Source organism: Malus domestica, chromosome 09 (assembly GCF_042453785.1).
Source record: "Malus domestica chromosome 09, GDT2T_hap1".
NCBI classification, from domain to species: Eukaryota; Viridiplantae; Streptophyta; class Magnoliopsida; order Rosales; family Rosaceae; genus Malus; species Malus domestica.
The window spans coordinates 4,772,894-4,788,905 of NC_091669.1; the positions used below are offsets into that span (position 1 = coordinate 4,772,894).

Consider the following 16,012-nt stretch of genomic DNA (forward strand, 5'->3'; position numbering starts at 1 on the left):
TATGTTGATATATCCTTGATCTTAATGCAGGCATAAGCAAGTAATGTTGGAGGCTTATTATCAACAGTGTGATGAAGCGGAAAAGATATTTGCAGAGTATCATAAACGTCTTCGTTATTATGTTAATCAAGCAAGAGATGCTCAAAGGTCTGGTGTTGATTCATCTCTTGAATTGGTTAACAGTTTTGGTTCAAATAGTGAAAAGGAAGCTGTTTATTCAACTCTTAAGGGCAGTAAAGCTGCAGAAGATGTACTTCTTATTGAAACCACTAAGGAAAGAAATATCCGAAATGCCTGTGAATCTCTTGCAGCACATATGATAGAAAAAATTCGATGTTCTTTTCCTGCATATGAAGGAAGTGGTATTCATTTGAATCCTCAGTTAGAAGCAGCCAAGTTAGGCTTTAATTTTGATGGGGAATTACCCGATGAGGTTAGAGCTGCAATTGTGAATGGGTTGAAGAATCCTCCTCAATTGCTTGAGGCAATTACTTCATACACATCACGGTTGAAATCTCTAATTTCCAGAGAGATAGAGAAAATTGATGTTAGAGCTGATGCAGAAACTTTGAGGTAAATACTTCCTTGTTAGTTCTGTTGGAGATTTGGAGTTTATTCAATTTTCTCTTTGCCTTAGCTTCTACAGACAAGGCTGTTCAACCACAATATACCTTCTTTGTTTTTTCTTTGAAGAGTAGCTGAGCCAAAGATTGTTGATAATATGGTCTCCCCATCCCTGCCCAATCCCCTCGTACCTTTAATACTTGAAGCTGCTTGATTTAAATAATAGCATACCTTTTTCAAATTCGATCATTTCGGCGTCTGAATTCTCATTCATTCTTCATATGCTTGACTTTTGTTTCATAAATTCCTTAATCAGGTACAAGTATGAGAACAACCGAGTTATGGATGTTTCTTCTCCTGATGTGAGTTCACCATTACACTATCAACTATATGGTAATGGAAAGATAAGAGCGGATGCACCTTCTAGAGGAACTCAACTTCTTGAAAGACAGGTTATATTCTTTACTAGATAGTAGCTTTTCATTAATATTTAATTATATTTTCATCTATTCACTTGTATCATCCATCATATCATTCTCATTTTCACTACAAGGATACATTGTTCCTACTCTTTCTTTAAATGATTTATCCCCAAAGTATAATAGTTGGTCTAAACCCTAATTCCATAAACGACCATACTGTTTACATGAAATAATTGCTCGGTTCCATTTTACCCCCACCTTTTCTGCTTTTGTTTTGTTGCAAGAGTTTAACTTGTTATTTGGAATATATTGTTCACAGAATGCACATGTTCAGCAATTTTTGGCTACTGAAGATGCACTGAACAAAGCTGCAGAAGCTAGGGACCTATGTCAAAAACTTATAAAACGCTTGCATGGCAATAGTGATGTAATTTCTTCAGGAACATCACAAAATGTGGGCAGTCTTAGGCAACTTGAGGTAAATCTTCCTTGCATATTAAAAGTATTAACTACCAATAGTTGGGTGGAAATAGCACCATGGGTGACAGGTTTGATTAGTTTCAGTCTTTTGATCCTTTTCATAGTTGTATACTGTATACTAGGTTACTTTTAGCCTGCACTGTGTTATCATATGGTTTTTTACAGTCGTCCATTTTCTTCGTGTAGCTGGAGGTTTGGGCCAAGGAAAGAGAAGTTGCTGGCTTGAGGGCTAGCTTGAATACACTGATGTCTGAAATACAACGCTTAAATAAATTATGTGCGGAAAGGAAAGAAGCTGAAGATTCTTTGAAAAAGAAGTGGAAGAAGATTGAAGAATTTGATTACCGCAGATCAGAACTTGAAATCATATATACCTCATTACTAAAAGTTAACATGGTAAGGATCTCAGCTTCAACAGTGCTTATAAATTTTCTAGTCACTTCATATACTGGCATTGTATAAGCCATGTCTGGTCATTCCATGGAGCGTTGGCTCTTTTTCTTTAAGTTCCAGGCAAAAGTTCATATATATAATATAAAATTCAAGACAAATTTTTCTAGCAGTTCAATGAGTAGATGGACTCTTTTTTTATTAAATGAAATCCACGGTCTCCTCTTTAGATGCCCAAAGACCCTATTTATGGTTATAGGTCTGGGGTTAACTCACCAGGAGACTTCAATTTCCCTGGAACTTATGCAAATGATATCACCAATTGCATAGTTTTCATTTGTTATTCGTATCATATGGTAGAATATTTCAATAGAGGCAGCTAGGATAATGCTTATCTATCTCTTTGTCTTCTGTCGGGAATATTTTCTAATGTTATTTTTGTCTTCTACTTGGTAGGATGCTGCTGCCTTCTGGAATCAGCAGCCATTAGCCGCACGGGAGTATGCATCAAGCACTATTATTCCTGCATGCACAATAGTCATGGATCTTTCAAATGGTGCAAAAGATCTTATTGAAAGAGAAGTTTCTGCTTTTGACCAAAGTCCTGATAATAGCCTCTACATGCTTCCAGCAACTCCACAGGTTTGTTGAGTAAATTTGTGGCTTTATCATTATTAAAGAATTGTTATTCCTGTAAGTATCACTCTTTTACTTTTAAGTTGGCGATTGATTGGTTTAATGCTAGAAAGTAAAAATTGATGAATCTGTTTCTTATGTCCCTTATCAGGTTGTCATAATTAGCGACTAATCATAATTTGTATATAATCTCTTTACGATTTTAAAATTCAGGACTTATATAATTTGTGTAAGATCTTGATTATCCTGAAGTTTTTCTGACTGTTCTTTGGCTAGAAAATACGAATCTGTCTTTTCTTGTTCACCTTCTATAATCTGTGTATGTAACGATGTAAACCATTAATTACTTTGTATCAGGCACTATTGGAGTCCATGGGTACAAATGGGTCTACTGGACCTGAAGCTGTTGCTGCTGCAGAAAAAAATGCTGCTATATTAACTGCAAAAGCAGGAGCTAGGGATCCATCAGCAATACCATCCATATGTCGCATATCTGCGGCCCTTCAGTATCCTGGTGGTGAGTCTTCATTCATCCGCTATGACACTATAGGAATGCCTAAGATTGGAAGGCACTGCCTCCATTATAGGCTTGGTTTTGGAAGAAATTCATCCTCCCCACTTGTCCCAGGCTTGGCAACAGAAGATCCATTTTGCCTTCTTTTTTGAGTTGTGTGTGTAATGGTTTGTCAATTGCACTTAAGAATAAAAACAAAATGCATCAGTTTTTCAATAAATTGGTAAAGCTCACTGCAAAGTTAGATTTCATGCTGGTGAGTATGGAGGTGCTGTTACATGACAGCCTGCAAGGATCTTGTTTTGAATAATTTTAAGCCCTAGTAGGCAGTGGGACATTGTGCATAAGTGACCTCGTGCTCCCTAAGCTTGTTACTTGTATCAATAGTAATATAAAGATAATCAGTTTAAATTTGCTCCTTAAACTTAAAGATGCTTAGCCTGAGCTTAATGAATGCTACCATATGCATGTTCTGATGTGTTATTTTTTTCTATTTCATTGTTTGTGTGCCTGCTTAATGAGTGCTTTCAGTTCGAACTTACATTTACTGGATAACAGGTTTGGAGGGTTCAGACGCTGCCCTAGCATCAATCCTAGAGTCCCTGGAATTCTGTTTGAAACTTCGTGGTTCTGAAGCTAGTGTGTTGGAGGACTTGGTAAAGGCAATCAATTTGGTCCATACACGACAGGATCTTGTTGAAAGTGGTCATGTATTGTTGAACCATGCCTATAGAGCTCAACAAGAATATGAAAGGTAAAACTTCACATGGCCTTATTTTACAGGAAACTAGACTGTGTTATCCTCCAAAACCTGAAGGTTTCAGTAAGCAGACCTCAGTCAAATAATATAGACTTGAATTCCATTTTGAGCATTGTGAGATGAGGGAAAGTGCCAAAAACTGCTTTCTTATTTCATTTGAGATTCACATGGTTTGTTGCGCTAGATGTTCTGAATTTTTTTCATCCAGATTCTAAATACATTACAGTTTGCTCTTTGTTCTAATCTGTTGTCAAAACTAAGGATGTATAGCTCTGGTGTTACGTTAAATTCATTCTAAATATTAAACCATTCAAATATGTGATGGTTATTAATTAGCATTTTAGGATCTCTGACTATGTTTTAGATTAACATGCACTTAATTTGTATCTACTACTCTGCAGGACAACGAGCTATTGTTTAAATATGGCTGCTGAGCAAGAGAAAATTGTCATGGAGAAATGGTTGCCTGAACTTAAGGCTGCAATTTTGAGTGCTCAGAAGTGCTTGGAAGATTGCAACTATGTTAGGGGATTGGTGAGTGACCACCATACACGGAGTTAGCCTGCATTTTTTAGTTCTATGGTTGTTGTATAGACAGTCCATTTTTCTACGTTAGCAGTACTAATTCTTTTGTTGTCTTGTTTTCCCCCTCTTTAATTGTCTGAACTACAATACGTTTCTGCAGCTTGATGAATGGTGGGAGCAACCAGCAGCAACTGTTGTTGACTGGGTCCTAGTCGATGGATTAAACGTTGCTGCCTGGCATAATCATGTGAAGCAGCTCCTTGCATTTTATGATCAGGAGCACTTGTGAATATTAATCGAGTACTCAGCAAACAAGATTTTCTCGGGATCTCCCTGGTCTTCCTGGATCAAATTTGCCACTTCTACAAAGCCCTGGTCTCATTCATTCTGGCATTACTAAAAACACCTACAAAGGCCTGGTAGAAATGGCTCAAGCTTGACTTCCTGCTTGGAAGGTGATTTGTCATCTCTTGCTGGTCGGGCCAGTCTTGTTCAGTCTTCCACCTCCACTATCCCAGTATATGGTATGCAGACAGGGTTTAGGGTTTAGAGTTTAGGTATGCAGACAAGGGTCGGGCTAAGTTTGCCTTCCGAAGTCTCTTGGTGGGCTTGGCTTGAAAAACATGAGAGTTATGAACAGCTCTTCTTGCTAAGAACTCTTGGAGATTGATGGAGGGGATAATGGTCTCTGGGCAAAAGTTTTCAGTGGCAAGTACATTGACCATTGGGTCAGTTACTCTGATAAAACTGCTTTGGCTCTTCTTGCACTTGGAAATGTATTCTTGAAGGGACTAAACTTTTGTATGAACGGCTACTTTGGCGAATTTGGAAATGGTAATACGGTAAAAGTTTGGACTGACAAATGGGCTAAATGTGGTATTTTGCTTCATCATGGTAGCTGCCCGCTCTTCAACGATATGCTTTAAAGCTACCGTAGCTAATTATTGTTACAATAATGGTTGGGATATTGGTATATACTACTTGTTTGACCAAAGGAGATTGTTGAACAAATTCTTAGCATTCTAGTTGGTTTTGATACTTTGGAGGATACGTGTATTTGGAGTGGAACACAAGTGATGGTAATATGTTGGCCATTAATTCTAGTGGTTTTCCTAATTTGCAATCTAATCTCATTTGGAATCTTCGTATTCCTTCAAAAGTTTAGAGTTTCTTATGGCTGCTCATTCTTGATAAGCCAACTAATGATCAGAGGTTGAAAGGGTTACGACTGATAACCCTGAGTGTTAAAGATGTACTTGTGGCTTTGAATCAACAGCTCATTTTTTTTAAGATTGTCCTAAGGCAAGAGAAGTCTGGCTGAGGTTGAGAATGTATAATCAACTGTCTAACCAAATTGATTTTCATGATTGTTTTCATTTTAATCTCACCACTGATTTAGGAGGTTTAGAGTGAAGGTTAGTTTTTTCGTTGTTTGTTGGTTTATTTGGTATTGGCAAAATAAATTTGTTTTTGAGCAGGATTTTGCAATGTTTGATGAGCCTATAGTTGCTATTTGTGCATGTCTTCGTGAATGGTTGAAGGCTAATACTCACAAGATTGATAAATGACATATGATTGAATCTTTGCTCCACTGAAAAGCTCTTTATTCAAATTGATATAAGCTTAATGTTGATGGTTGTAAGAAGGAAAATAATAATTCTTTACGTAACCAACCGACAACAGACAAGGGTTCTTTACGTAACCAACCAACAGTAAACAAGGGATATGTTGATGTTGATGGTTGCAAGCTCTCCACTTTTTTTTTTCTCTCCCCTCCTGTTTAAACACTCAAGATTTTATCTTTACAAAGAGAGAAGAATAAAATAGAGAGAGAGAGAGAGAGAGAGAGAGAGAGAGAGAGAGAAGAAAAAAATCTATGAGAGGAGGGAAGGGAGGGGAAGAGAAAGAGGGAGGAGAGAGAATACCGTCCTTATAACTTGGTCCCTTATTAAATGAAAGGACAACTTTTGCTTAGCTTAATGGAGTATGATTCTATTCCCTCTTTTTTTCCCTGCAGTTTCCTTCCCTATTTGAACGGTCATAGTTAAGCTACGATAACATCTTATATTAATTTTTTATAAAAAGAGAAAGATAAAATAGAGAATATAAGAGGAGAGGATAGAAGGGGATGGAAAGAGGAGAGAAGATAATGCTAGTCCTAGCTTAATACCTCTTCAGTCCAATTGTCTTCTTGTTCTGGAAATTGACAACTCCATGCGATGAAAAAACATCTCATGTATTTTTGTACGGATGAAAAGGCTGCTTTACACTATTACATTTTAAGCGAATAGAAATTTCGTGAAAATTTACAATATCTCGTTGCATTGATGAATGAGTGAGATATAAAGAAACAAAATTTTATACCTTCATCTACTACATTGATGCTTAGGCGCACCGAAAGTCACGGTTTATTGTACCCAAAACCCCAAAATTCTCCTAATGAATTATGTGTCTAATATTTTTCAGAGTTGTAATCAGCACTTGCAAACAGTGTTTTATGCATGTCAGTCTCGAAGTAATCCATGAGGGATCATGATAATTATTTGAAAATGTTAATAATAGCTCTCTTTGCTTATTCTCGGTAGGTCGGCTACATCCCTACAATCTCAAAATATGCTTAAATTCACTCATGTACATTTAGAAAATGCCAATGACAGACAATTTGGAAATTGGTGAGACATGAAAAAGTCCTTAAACCTCACTCCTCAAGCGGCAGCCCTAAACTCGCCCGTGATCGGAAGACATGACATGTCTTTTGCGAATGACAGGGAATTGGACAAAGCCATCCCTTCTTTGTTTCAATAATTGTTATGAATTATTGTATATCGATCAACCTGTAAGTAGATACCAACACAAATATAGATACCTCGTACACGACTAAATTGCCACTCATTTTCACTATAAAAGGAAAACATTTCTTCACAAGATTGCACTGGGGACCGAGAGGGTTGTGGTTGTGGTTGTCGTAGATGTTTAGGTTTCCTCACAAAGCAGGAAATTGAATTAAGAATAAAACAATCAGATTGCGTGACACACCTCGACCGAGATCAAGGCATGTTGGCTGTCACGTGAGGGTGGTGTAGCCATGTGTATAGTGCGGAAGTAGTTAAGATAAGAAATATACGAATATTTAAAAACCGAAACTACTAGAGTGTACTAGAAAATAGGAAGTGTTAGGAGTCAGTTACAAAAGTAAATACTCCTAATCAGAGCATAATAAGCCTAGGTGCAGTCCAGTATGACAAGTACTGGTTATACAGTACTAGGAATGTCCTACTATTATTTAGATATGTCAGAACCGCCGAAATCCTCAAGGCCACCGATAGCAAGCTTACCTAAAACCTGGAGGGGCGCAAAACAGGAAACGTGAGTGGGCAAAAACAAATGTTTTACAAAATCATTTCATTCATCAATATTTCAAACCCCTCGCTGTAAAACATGTATAATTCTTCTTAGAATCAGAAAATAAGCATATACATAAATATATCAATTCAAATCATGCTTCGCAATATCATAATCATATGTACGCCATGCCAAGATATAACAGAGTAAGCAATTCAGGTGAGAATAATTTCATATAAATATAACATGTTAGCCGGAATCTCGGTGGTAGTTTGTACGGCTGAATTCATAGCTCAAAAGTCAATCTAGCCGGAGTCACTACAATGACCTATACGACATTAAACTGCACAAGAGTCGGAATCAAATGAAAAGGTCTGTACGACAATAATGGGTGTAATATAATCATGCTCAATACTACTCACACATAATAGCTGGGCGATAAATCGCTAGTCACCTACGAGTCGGAACCACTAAGATGGTCTATACGACAGGACTGTGCACCTAAATTGGATCCAATGTGAGCATAGGGTGCAGGAGGTGACATTATATACAGGCATGTGCCATATCTCTGGCTAAATCACAATCACCCTAGGTGCAGTTTTATGAGCTCAACATTATTCAATCACATATCGCATCATTGATAATTCACATAACCAAACATAACTCACCTGAGCTTACCTGAGCGTCCACAGCACCGCAATTATATATAATGCATCATATACCAATTCATATACGAAATATAAATTCATATGCATGGCATTTAAGGCATACTTTCATTTAAACTTATTTTTCTGGGAAAATATCAAGTATATAAATATATACTGAAAACCAAAAGCCCACTCACTGGTATGTCGAAGGGTCGTAGCCCCCGAGTCGCCCTTGAACACGCTCGTCCTCGGGATAAGTCTCACATATATGCGAATTAACTATAAAAACGTTATTTAAAGCACATAGGCAAAACTAGCTAATAACTTCTCATACAATGCTCAATTTTGGTATTTGAATATACCACAGTGACCTACACAACCTCAGGATCATTCCTAAATTTTTAGAATATTTTTCTGACCCCTCACGCGCGGCCATGCGCCGACGAGTGCGCGGTAACACGCGCAGGGAATCCTAACGGATTCTCTAACTGCCGTTAGGAATATTCCATGGAATATTCAGTTAAAACCCAACAGTAACTGTTAACTCTAATTGACGGCGTCAGAATATTTCGTCAAAATTGACGGAATTCCGTCGTCTTCTTCCTAAATCCCCAGCGACCGTCACCATCGCCGGAAACTGGGGATTTCGAAAAATCTTATTTTCTCACTCTTTTCTTCACCATTTTCTATGAAATTTGCACCATTGGAAAGCTGGAGATGAGAGGAACGACATTATACATGTTTTAGGACCTGTAACCCACAAATTCTTGCCGGAGAAATTCGAGAAAACTGGCCAACTTCGAAACTAGCTATCTTGACGTCCAATTTCTTCCAACGAACTACTCCGAGCCTCATGAAGACCTTATAAAGCTCCATGTGTCCTTAAAATTCCCTGAAACACAAGATTTTACGTCCACATGAATAGTATCTCAAATCAGAGATAGGATTTTCACGGGGTTTCGAGGGTTTCCTTACCTGAAAATGGTACCTTTGAACTTGTATGGTCCTCACGAACACAATGGTGATCTTAAAACCTTCGATCTACAAGGTTTGAGAGGGTTTTTGGGTTGGTTCGTTCGAAGAAGGGAGAGAGAGAGTGAGAGTCTGCGAGAGAGAGAGAGCACGGGAATGAGAGAGAAAAAGATGGGTGTGTGTGTGGTCCAAAAGCCACCAATCAACACAAAGAAAAGTCTTAGTTCTAATTGGGTCATCAATCTAAAACAATTTAACCCAATAATAACTCACACACATCATTTAACGTCCAAGGATAAAACCGTCATTTTACATTACCGATAATAATAATTCGGGGACGGGCTGTGACATTGCGGGTAGGAAAATAAATTTTTTTTAGTGTGTCACTGTTTGGTACACCTACTCTAATAATATAATTGGATGGAAACTTGTAGAAAAAAACAAAGAAGTATATCATACCGTATTTCCGACGTACTAAAAAAATTTCTAATAGGAAACGATAGTTTGATGCAAAGGGAATCTAGGTGCGACACCAACACATGACTGTACCAAAACCCTAATTTGGATGTTATACACATCTTCACTTGAAAGTGAGAGGTTTTAGATTTGAATCTCGTGGATAATGAATTCGATACCAAATTAGGCTACCCATTATGTGGTTTAGCCGAACTCCTTATTTCCTTAGTGTAAAAATATCGATGGATTAAAAAAATAAATTAATAATGATGCTAATGATTCAGTTAAGTGTCCTGGCACAAGTACAAGACATCCACGAGATTTGGATGTCACACATACAAATAAAGCCCCTTATTAATGTCACACATATAATTAAAGCCCTTTATTAATGTCACATTATTATGTCATGATAAGATCTTTATTTATTTCTTGCTCAAGTCCTATTGAGAAATGCTAAGGAGATTCTCTTAAAAGTGAGATTCTTTATAGATTCTTTATTTGTCACTTCATGTCTTTAATAGAGTGTTTTATAATGTTGACACCAAAATTGACTGTAAACTGGAAGGCGACAGAGAGTCTATGAAAAGTCTTATTTTAAGAGGGTTTCCTTAACATTTCTCATTCCATATTTTGACATCATGGTAAGTAGTCATTTTTATTGTAAGTTTTAGTTTTCACACATATTTATGTTTTGCGAGACAACCGCAAATAAATCTTTCTGTATGTACAACTTTTATCAAGTTTAAGAGTTATAATTAATTAGATATTCCCGGTTGTATATATGAAATTCTTTGATTGGTTTTTCCTAGAGAAATGATCCTTGATAGGACAACAAACAATTAACTAGAAAATGAATTATAACAAATATAAAAAATCTATAAAACTAAATATATAAATTATATAATAAACTATTCTTATTTGAAACGCCTTGTAATCTTCAACCAACTATGTGCTTCAATATAATTACCAGGAGTAAGCACTATTGCTTGTTTTCAATACTCGGTGGCTTGATCAAACCAAGCCTCCGCAATTTCGGAATCTCCTTGTTGAACGGCTTGTTCTCCCCGGTTAGAATAGGGGGTAAACCGTACATGAGAGTTTCCGACCTCATACGGCTCAGCGATCAAATTCTTTTGGTGTCCTATTTTTAATTACCCTATCTAATTGAATGAGATTTCTTAGAGATATATCCCTTTTTTTCCTCGAGTTAACCAAAAGAAGGAGGTTAATTGCATAAGTTTCAAACTCTAATATTTCTTAATAAGTTTTATTTATATGTTTTTAGTTAGTATAGTAGGAGCTCATCATTTGTGCGTACGTGATAGATATCCCCGGTTACACGACAGAATCTCACAGGGATGTCATAGCCAATAAAGTAGGCTCCTATGCATCATTTGTTTCTGTGTGAAGAGAAAACATGAATAAATACATGCAATAACCTTTTGTCGCTGATAGTGTACAGCTTCAGACTCATGAAATTTGTAGCCACTCTACATATCTTGTGTGTAGAGTGTTACATCAAGTGTGTCGGACTTGGTACATCAAATGCCATAATGCAATTGATTAAAAAACAAGATTTCAAATCTTTTTTTCAAGTTTCTCACCTAACCAGGACCCAATTGAGACTTTTACAGGGACTTGGATCCTCTCCTGAGCCCAAGTAGGGGATCCTTCTGACCAAAGGACTTAGGCCGTTGGATGAAAATCTAACGGTTATAATTATTATAACTTTAAAGGGACTCCTTGTTTGTAGCCGTTGGATTTTCATCTAACGGCCCAAGTCCTTTGGTCAAGAGGATCCTCTTCTTGAGCTTAGGAGAGGATCCAAGTCCCTTTTACAGCAACAAAGAAACAACCTCAATCTACTTGCCCACCATCCCATACCTTTTTTTTCTTGTCTGGTTTGGTGGTAGGGAATGAAACTTATCTACGTTCACTTCTTCTGGTTTGCAGTTTACTGGTTTTTCCATTAGTGTAAAAACGAAGCTTGATGGACCCCGGGTTATAATATTGCAAAATAGTCATTCCTTATTTGTCTGTCAATCACAATTAATTTGTTGAGTTAATTTTGTTGTGTACTTGTATAATAGCCAACTAGCGTCTTTTTTATATTAGTACCCCACAAAATGTTGAATCCATCTCACATTAAAATTTAATATTAAATTACTTATTTACCCCACCATACAATGACAATTTAAACCTTTTTAGGTTAAAAAAAAAAATTCTAAATACACCCCAAATCACTTTTAACGTATTATTTATCTTCTTCAACTATCAAAATCCCTCTCACCCCAAATCATTTTTAATGATGATTTTTGACTAGGCAGTGGTTGCAGTGACTATGGTATGGCCATGTCCTTTTGGTAGATCATGAACTGGTGGCAAAGTGAGGGCAAAAGCTATGGCCCCCGAAGTCCTACTCAATCTCATAATTCAAGACTTAGCACTTATGAATCTCATAATTCAAAAGCCATGGCCTCCGAACTGATTGCAGAGTGAGTCAATGACATTCATAAGGTGCTTTCTTGCACAATACTAAGATGCTTTCTTGCAGGTGACTTGGTTTGACCAAATATGCACAAAAAAATGGAAACAACATGGTAGCTTTGAAATCGTTCTTATTATTATTGAAAAACGTTCAAATGAATCTAAATATTTTTGAAATCATTTGGCCAGCTAAACATTCAAATGTTTAGATTCAGCCCCTGAAAATAAAAAATGAGGGTTATAACATTTGAGAAATGTGGGGTGTATGTAGAAAATATAAGGTGTATATTGAGAAAGTGGGGTGTGAGAGTATTATAGGGAAGTATGTGGGGGTGTATTAAGATAATTTTTAATTGAAAAAAGCAAATGTGGGATGTATTAAGTGTATAGGGTTTAGTCAACAATTTGTGGGGTATTAATATAATAAGCCCTAAAAAATTGTATAACCCTACAGACGATATTTGTATTAGGCCTCGGCAATTGATATAAAAGGCAACTTGTATGAACACATTCTTAGAGTCAATACCAGAGCTTCTTAGAGGGGAAATAGACAGGTTGTAAAACAATGTCTTGGTTTCAAACAGTTATCTTTCTGGTTACTACTCTTACATTTCATGCTCCTTCAGAGGCTAGCTATGAGGAGATCCAGCCTTCTGCAGTTGTTGTAGGTACTGTCTACTGTGACACATGTTTCCAAGAGGATTTCTCAAATACCAGCCATTTCATCTCAGGTAAATTCATCTTAAATTTTCAACAAGTTCTTCATCAATTTTATTTTTATATTGTAGCCCATTCAATGATTTCCGTACACCCTTCTTCTTCTATACACACTCATGCTTATATTTTAATCTTTAAATTTGAATAAATCAAAGAAAAATTAAAGGAAAGAACTAAACAAAAGTGTACAAATGGAGAAAATGTAAAATCTAATGACTGAAAACCTTTATACAGGTATTTCCTAAGAGTCAACCATACAACTACGAAAAATTAAATAACACAGAGCAAAAAAAAAAATCTCACCTAAACTAACTCCTTGACGGTAGGATTTTGCTGTCAATCACGATTTCTTTCCAACAGACAACAAAACGTCCTGACATGTTATGGATGCATTATCCACAATATCAATAATTTTGTGGGGTTTTTGTGCAGGGGCTTCTGTTGGTGTGGAATGCAAAGATGGGACTTCAACAAAACCAAGTTTCAACGCACAAGTGAAAACAAACAGCCATGGGCAATTCAAAGTCCATCTGCCCTTCTCAGTGAGCAAAGATGTCAAGAAAATTGAAGGATGCTCCGTGAAACTAATCCGCAGCAGTGAACCCTACTGTGCTGTGGCCTCATCAACCACCTCATCTTCCCTACACCTCAAGGCAAGAAAGCAAGGGACTCACATATTCTCTGCTGGTTTCTTCACCTTCAAGCCTCTCAAGCAACCCAGCTTATGCAACCAGAAACCCAGCATTCAGAATTCCAAGAAATTAAATTCCCAGAAGTTCTCAGAGATGGCATTCCCGTCCTCCTCTCAGGTGGACCCCAAAATGCATGATCCCTCTCTCAATCAATCTGATCTCCTAGGTCTCCCAATCAATCTCCCAGGACTCCCAGGTCTCCCAGGACTCCCAGGCCTCCCAGGCCTCCCAGGACTTCCAATATCCCTTGCTGCTGAAAAAACTTCATCTAAGTCCTCCAACTCCAAAACTTCAAAGAATGGGCAACTAGGTGATAATAGAGAAGTAGCCCATCCAGATTCTCCACCAGCAGGTTCAGCACCATGATTCCCAACCTGCCACCTATCCTGGTTTCTGTTGGGTTCCTATCCTATTGGGCGTAACCCGTTTAAGTATAATAAGCCCATTTAGGTCTTCTGAGTTGTGGTTTCCTGAACTTCTATGTATATGGTCTCTTCCTTCTCCTTGAGAACTATGTGAAATATTAAGAGAACTATGTGAAATATTGAATATTTAAGTTTTATCTTCTTTTCCCATTTTCTCTGTAATTTTCCCTCTTTCTTCTCTAACGAGAATGTGTCATGCATAGACAGCTAGTCAGCTACGAGTACGGTAATATAATACGATTCAATTATTAGTTAAATACAATGATTATCGTTGAAACTCAAAATTTCAGGACAAGGGAGTCGCATGGATTCAGATATAAAAATTATATATATATATATATATATATATATATATATATATATATATATATATATATATATATATAGGGAATTGTTATTGGCACTTCAAAAATCTCATTCTACACTCCAAATTTTCTATGTTTGGAAAGAAAAAAACATTTGTGAGGTGTGTAGAATTAGATTTTTGGAGTGACAATAACAATTCCCTATATATATATAAATTATTATTGAATATTACCCAAGGATGAAATATGTGATGTTTATTAACTAATGAAATGTGCTTGAAAACTTTGAGTTTTAATGATAAGGACAAAATAAAGGGTAAAGTGAATAGTACCAGGATTGACTTTTTAATGTAAAAATGTAGTTTTTCGTTAAAATGAACAGTACCAGGAACTTTTCGTTAAAGTTCCCTTATTAATAAGCATTTTAGGAATATCTCTGACTATGTTTATTAACAATTCCCTATTATTGAATATTATTGAATATAACCTTTTTCATCCTTGGGTAATATTCAATAATAATTTATATATATAATATTATAATAATTTATATATATATATATATATATATATATATATATATATATATATATATATATATATATAGGGAATTGTTATTGTCACTCCAAAAATCTAATTCAGGGACGTCGTCGTTCTGTAAATTATTAAACCATTCAAATATGCGATGTTTATTAATAAGCATTTTAGGAATATCTCTGACTATGTTTTTAGATTAACATGCGCTTAGCAACAGAAAATTGTCATGGAGAAGCGGTTGCCCAAACTTAAGGCTGCAATTTTGAGTGCTCAGAAGTGCTTGGAAGATTGCAACTATGTTAGGGGATTGGTGAGTGACCATCATACGCGGAGTTGTTCTGCATTTTTTAGTTGTACAGTAGTTGTATAGACAGTCCATTTTTCTACGTTAGCAGTACAATTTCTTTTTGTTTTCATCTTGTTTTTCCTCTCTTTAATTGTCTGAACTGCAATACGTTTCTGCAGCTTGATGAATGGTGGGACTCCCACCCACCATAACCGTTGCTCATCCCTAGATAGGAGCAACCAGCAACAATTGTTGTTGACTGGGTCTGAGTCGATGGATTAAATGTTGCTGCCTGGCATGATCATGTGAAGCAGCTCCTTGAATTTTATGATCAGGAGCACTTGTGAGTATTATTCGAGTACTCAGCAAACAAGATTTTATGGGGATCTAACTGGTCTTCCTGTTGGCAGTCCCACATTGATGGGGGAAGTCAACAAGGGTGGCTATAAATATGATTACGCTACTCTAACTAATACCAAGGTTTTTTTTGGTAAAACCCCACACTTGACGGATTGGGCAGGTGATAAAGTTGGGGACTGTATCGGTCTTATTAGAGTGGCCAGTTGGGGACTCTATAGGTCTTGTTAGAGTGGTCCCTGGGTCCGTCGATCTCTACGAAGCCCCTTGTTTCATTCATTCTCGCATTGCTAAAAACACATTTTCATTCATTCTCGCATCGTTAAAAACACCTACAAAGGCTTGGTAGAAACTCAAGCTCGACTTTATGCTTGGAAGGTGAATTCATTATCTCTGGCTGGTCGCGCCACTTTTGTTCAGTCTATGACCTCCGCTGTCCAGTATATGCTTTGCAGACAATATTACCAATTACCATTACAGATAACCCCGAGTGTCAAAGAT

The 16,012-nt window shown here is 36.8% G+C and overlaps 2 protein-coding genes across 2 annotated transcripts in view; both read left to right on the forward strand.

The window, feature by feature from the left end:
- LOC103442447 (truncated transcription factor CAULIFLOWER A) overlaps nt 1-6,152 on the forward strand; it is a gene marked incomplete at its 3' end in the record, with an annotated part of 45,035 nt that extends 38,883 nt beyond the window's left edge. Inside the window, 1 exon segment of the mRNA NM_001293840.1 lies at nt 6,102-6,152.
- Nucleotides 6,153-12,650: 6,498 nt separating this feature from the next.
- LOC114826934 (uncharacterized) lies at nt 12,651-14,179 on the forward strand. Its single transcript, XM_029107891.2, has 2 exons — nt 12,651-12,926; nt 13,345-14,179. The coding sequence occupies exons 1-2, from the start codon at nt 12,761-12,763 to the stop codon at nt 13,968-13,970; spliced, it is 792 nt and encodes a 263-aa protein (XP_028963724.1). The 5' UTR covers nt 12,651-12,760; the 3' UTR covers nt 13,971-14,179.
- The last annotated feature ends 1,833 nt before the right edge of the window (nt 14,180-16,012 follow it).

Coding starts and splice junctions, on each gene's coding strand:
- LOC114826934 (XM_029107891.2), top strand. CDS start 12,761: ATGTCTTGGTTTCAAACAGTTATCTTTCTGGTTACTACTCTTACATTT. Junction 12,927..13,344: donor TACCAGCCATTTCATCTCAG/GTAAATTCATCT, acceptor GTTTTTGTGCAG/GGGCTTCTGTTGGTGTGGAA.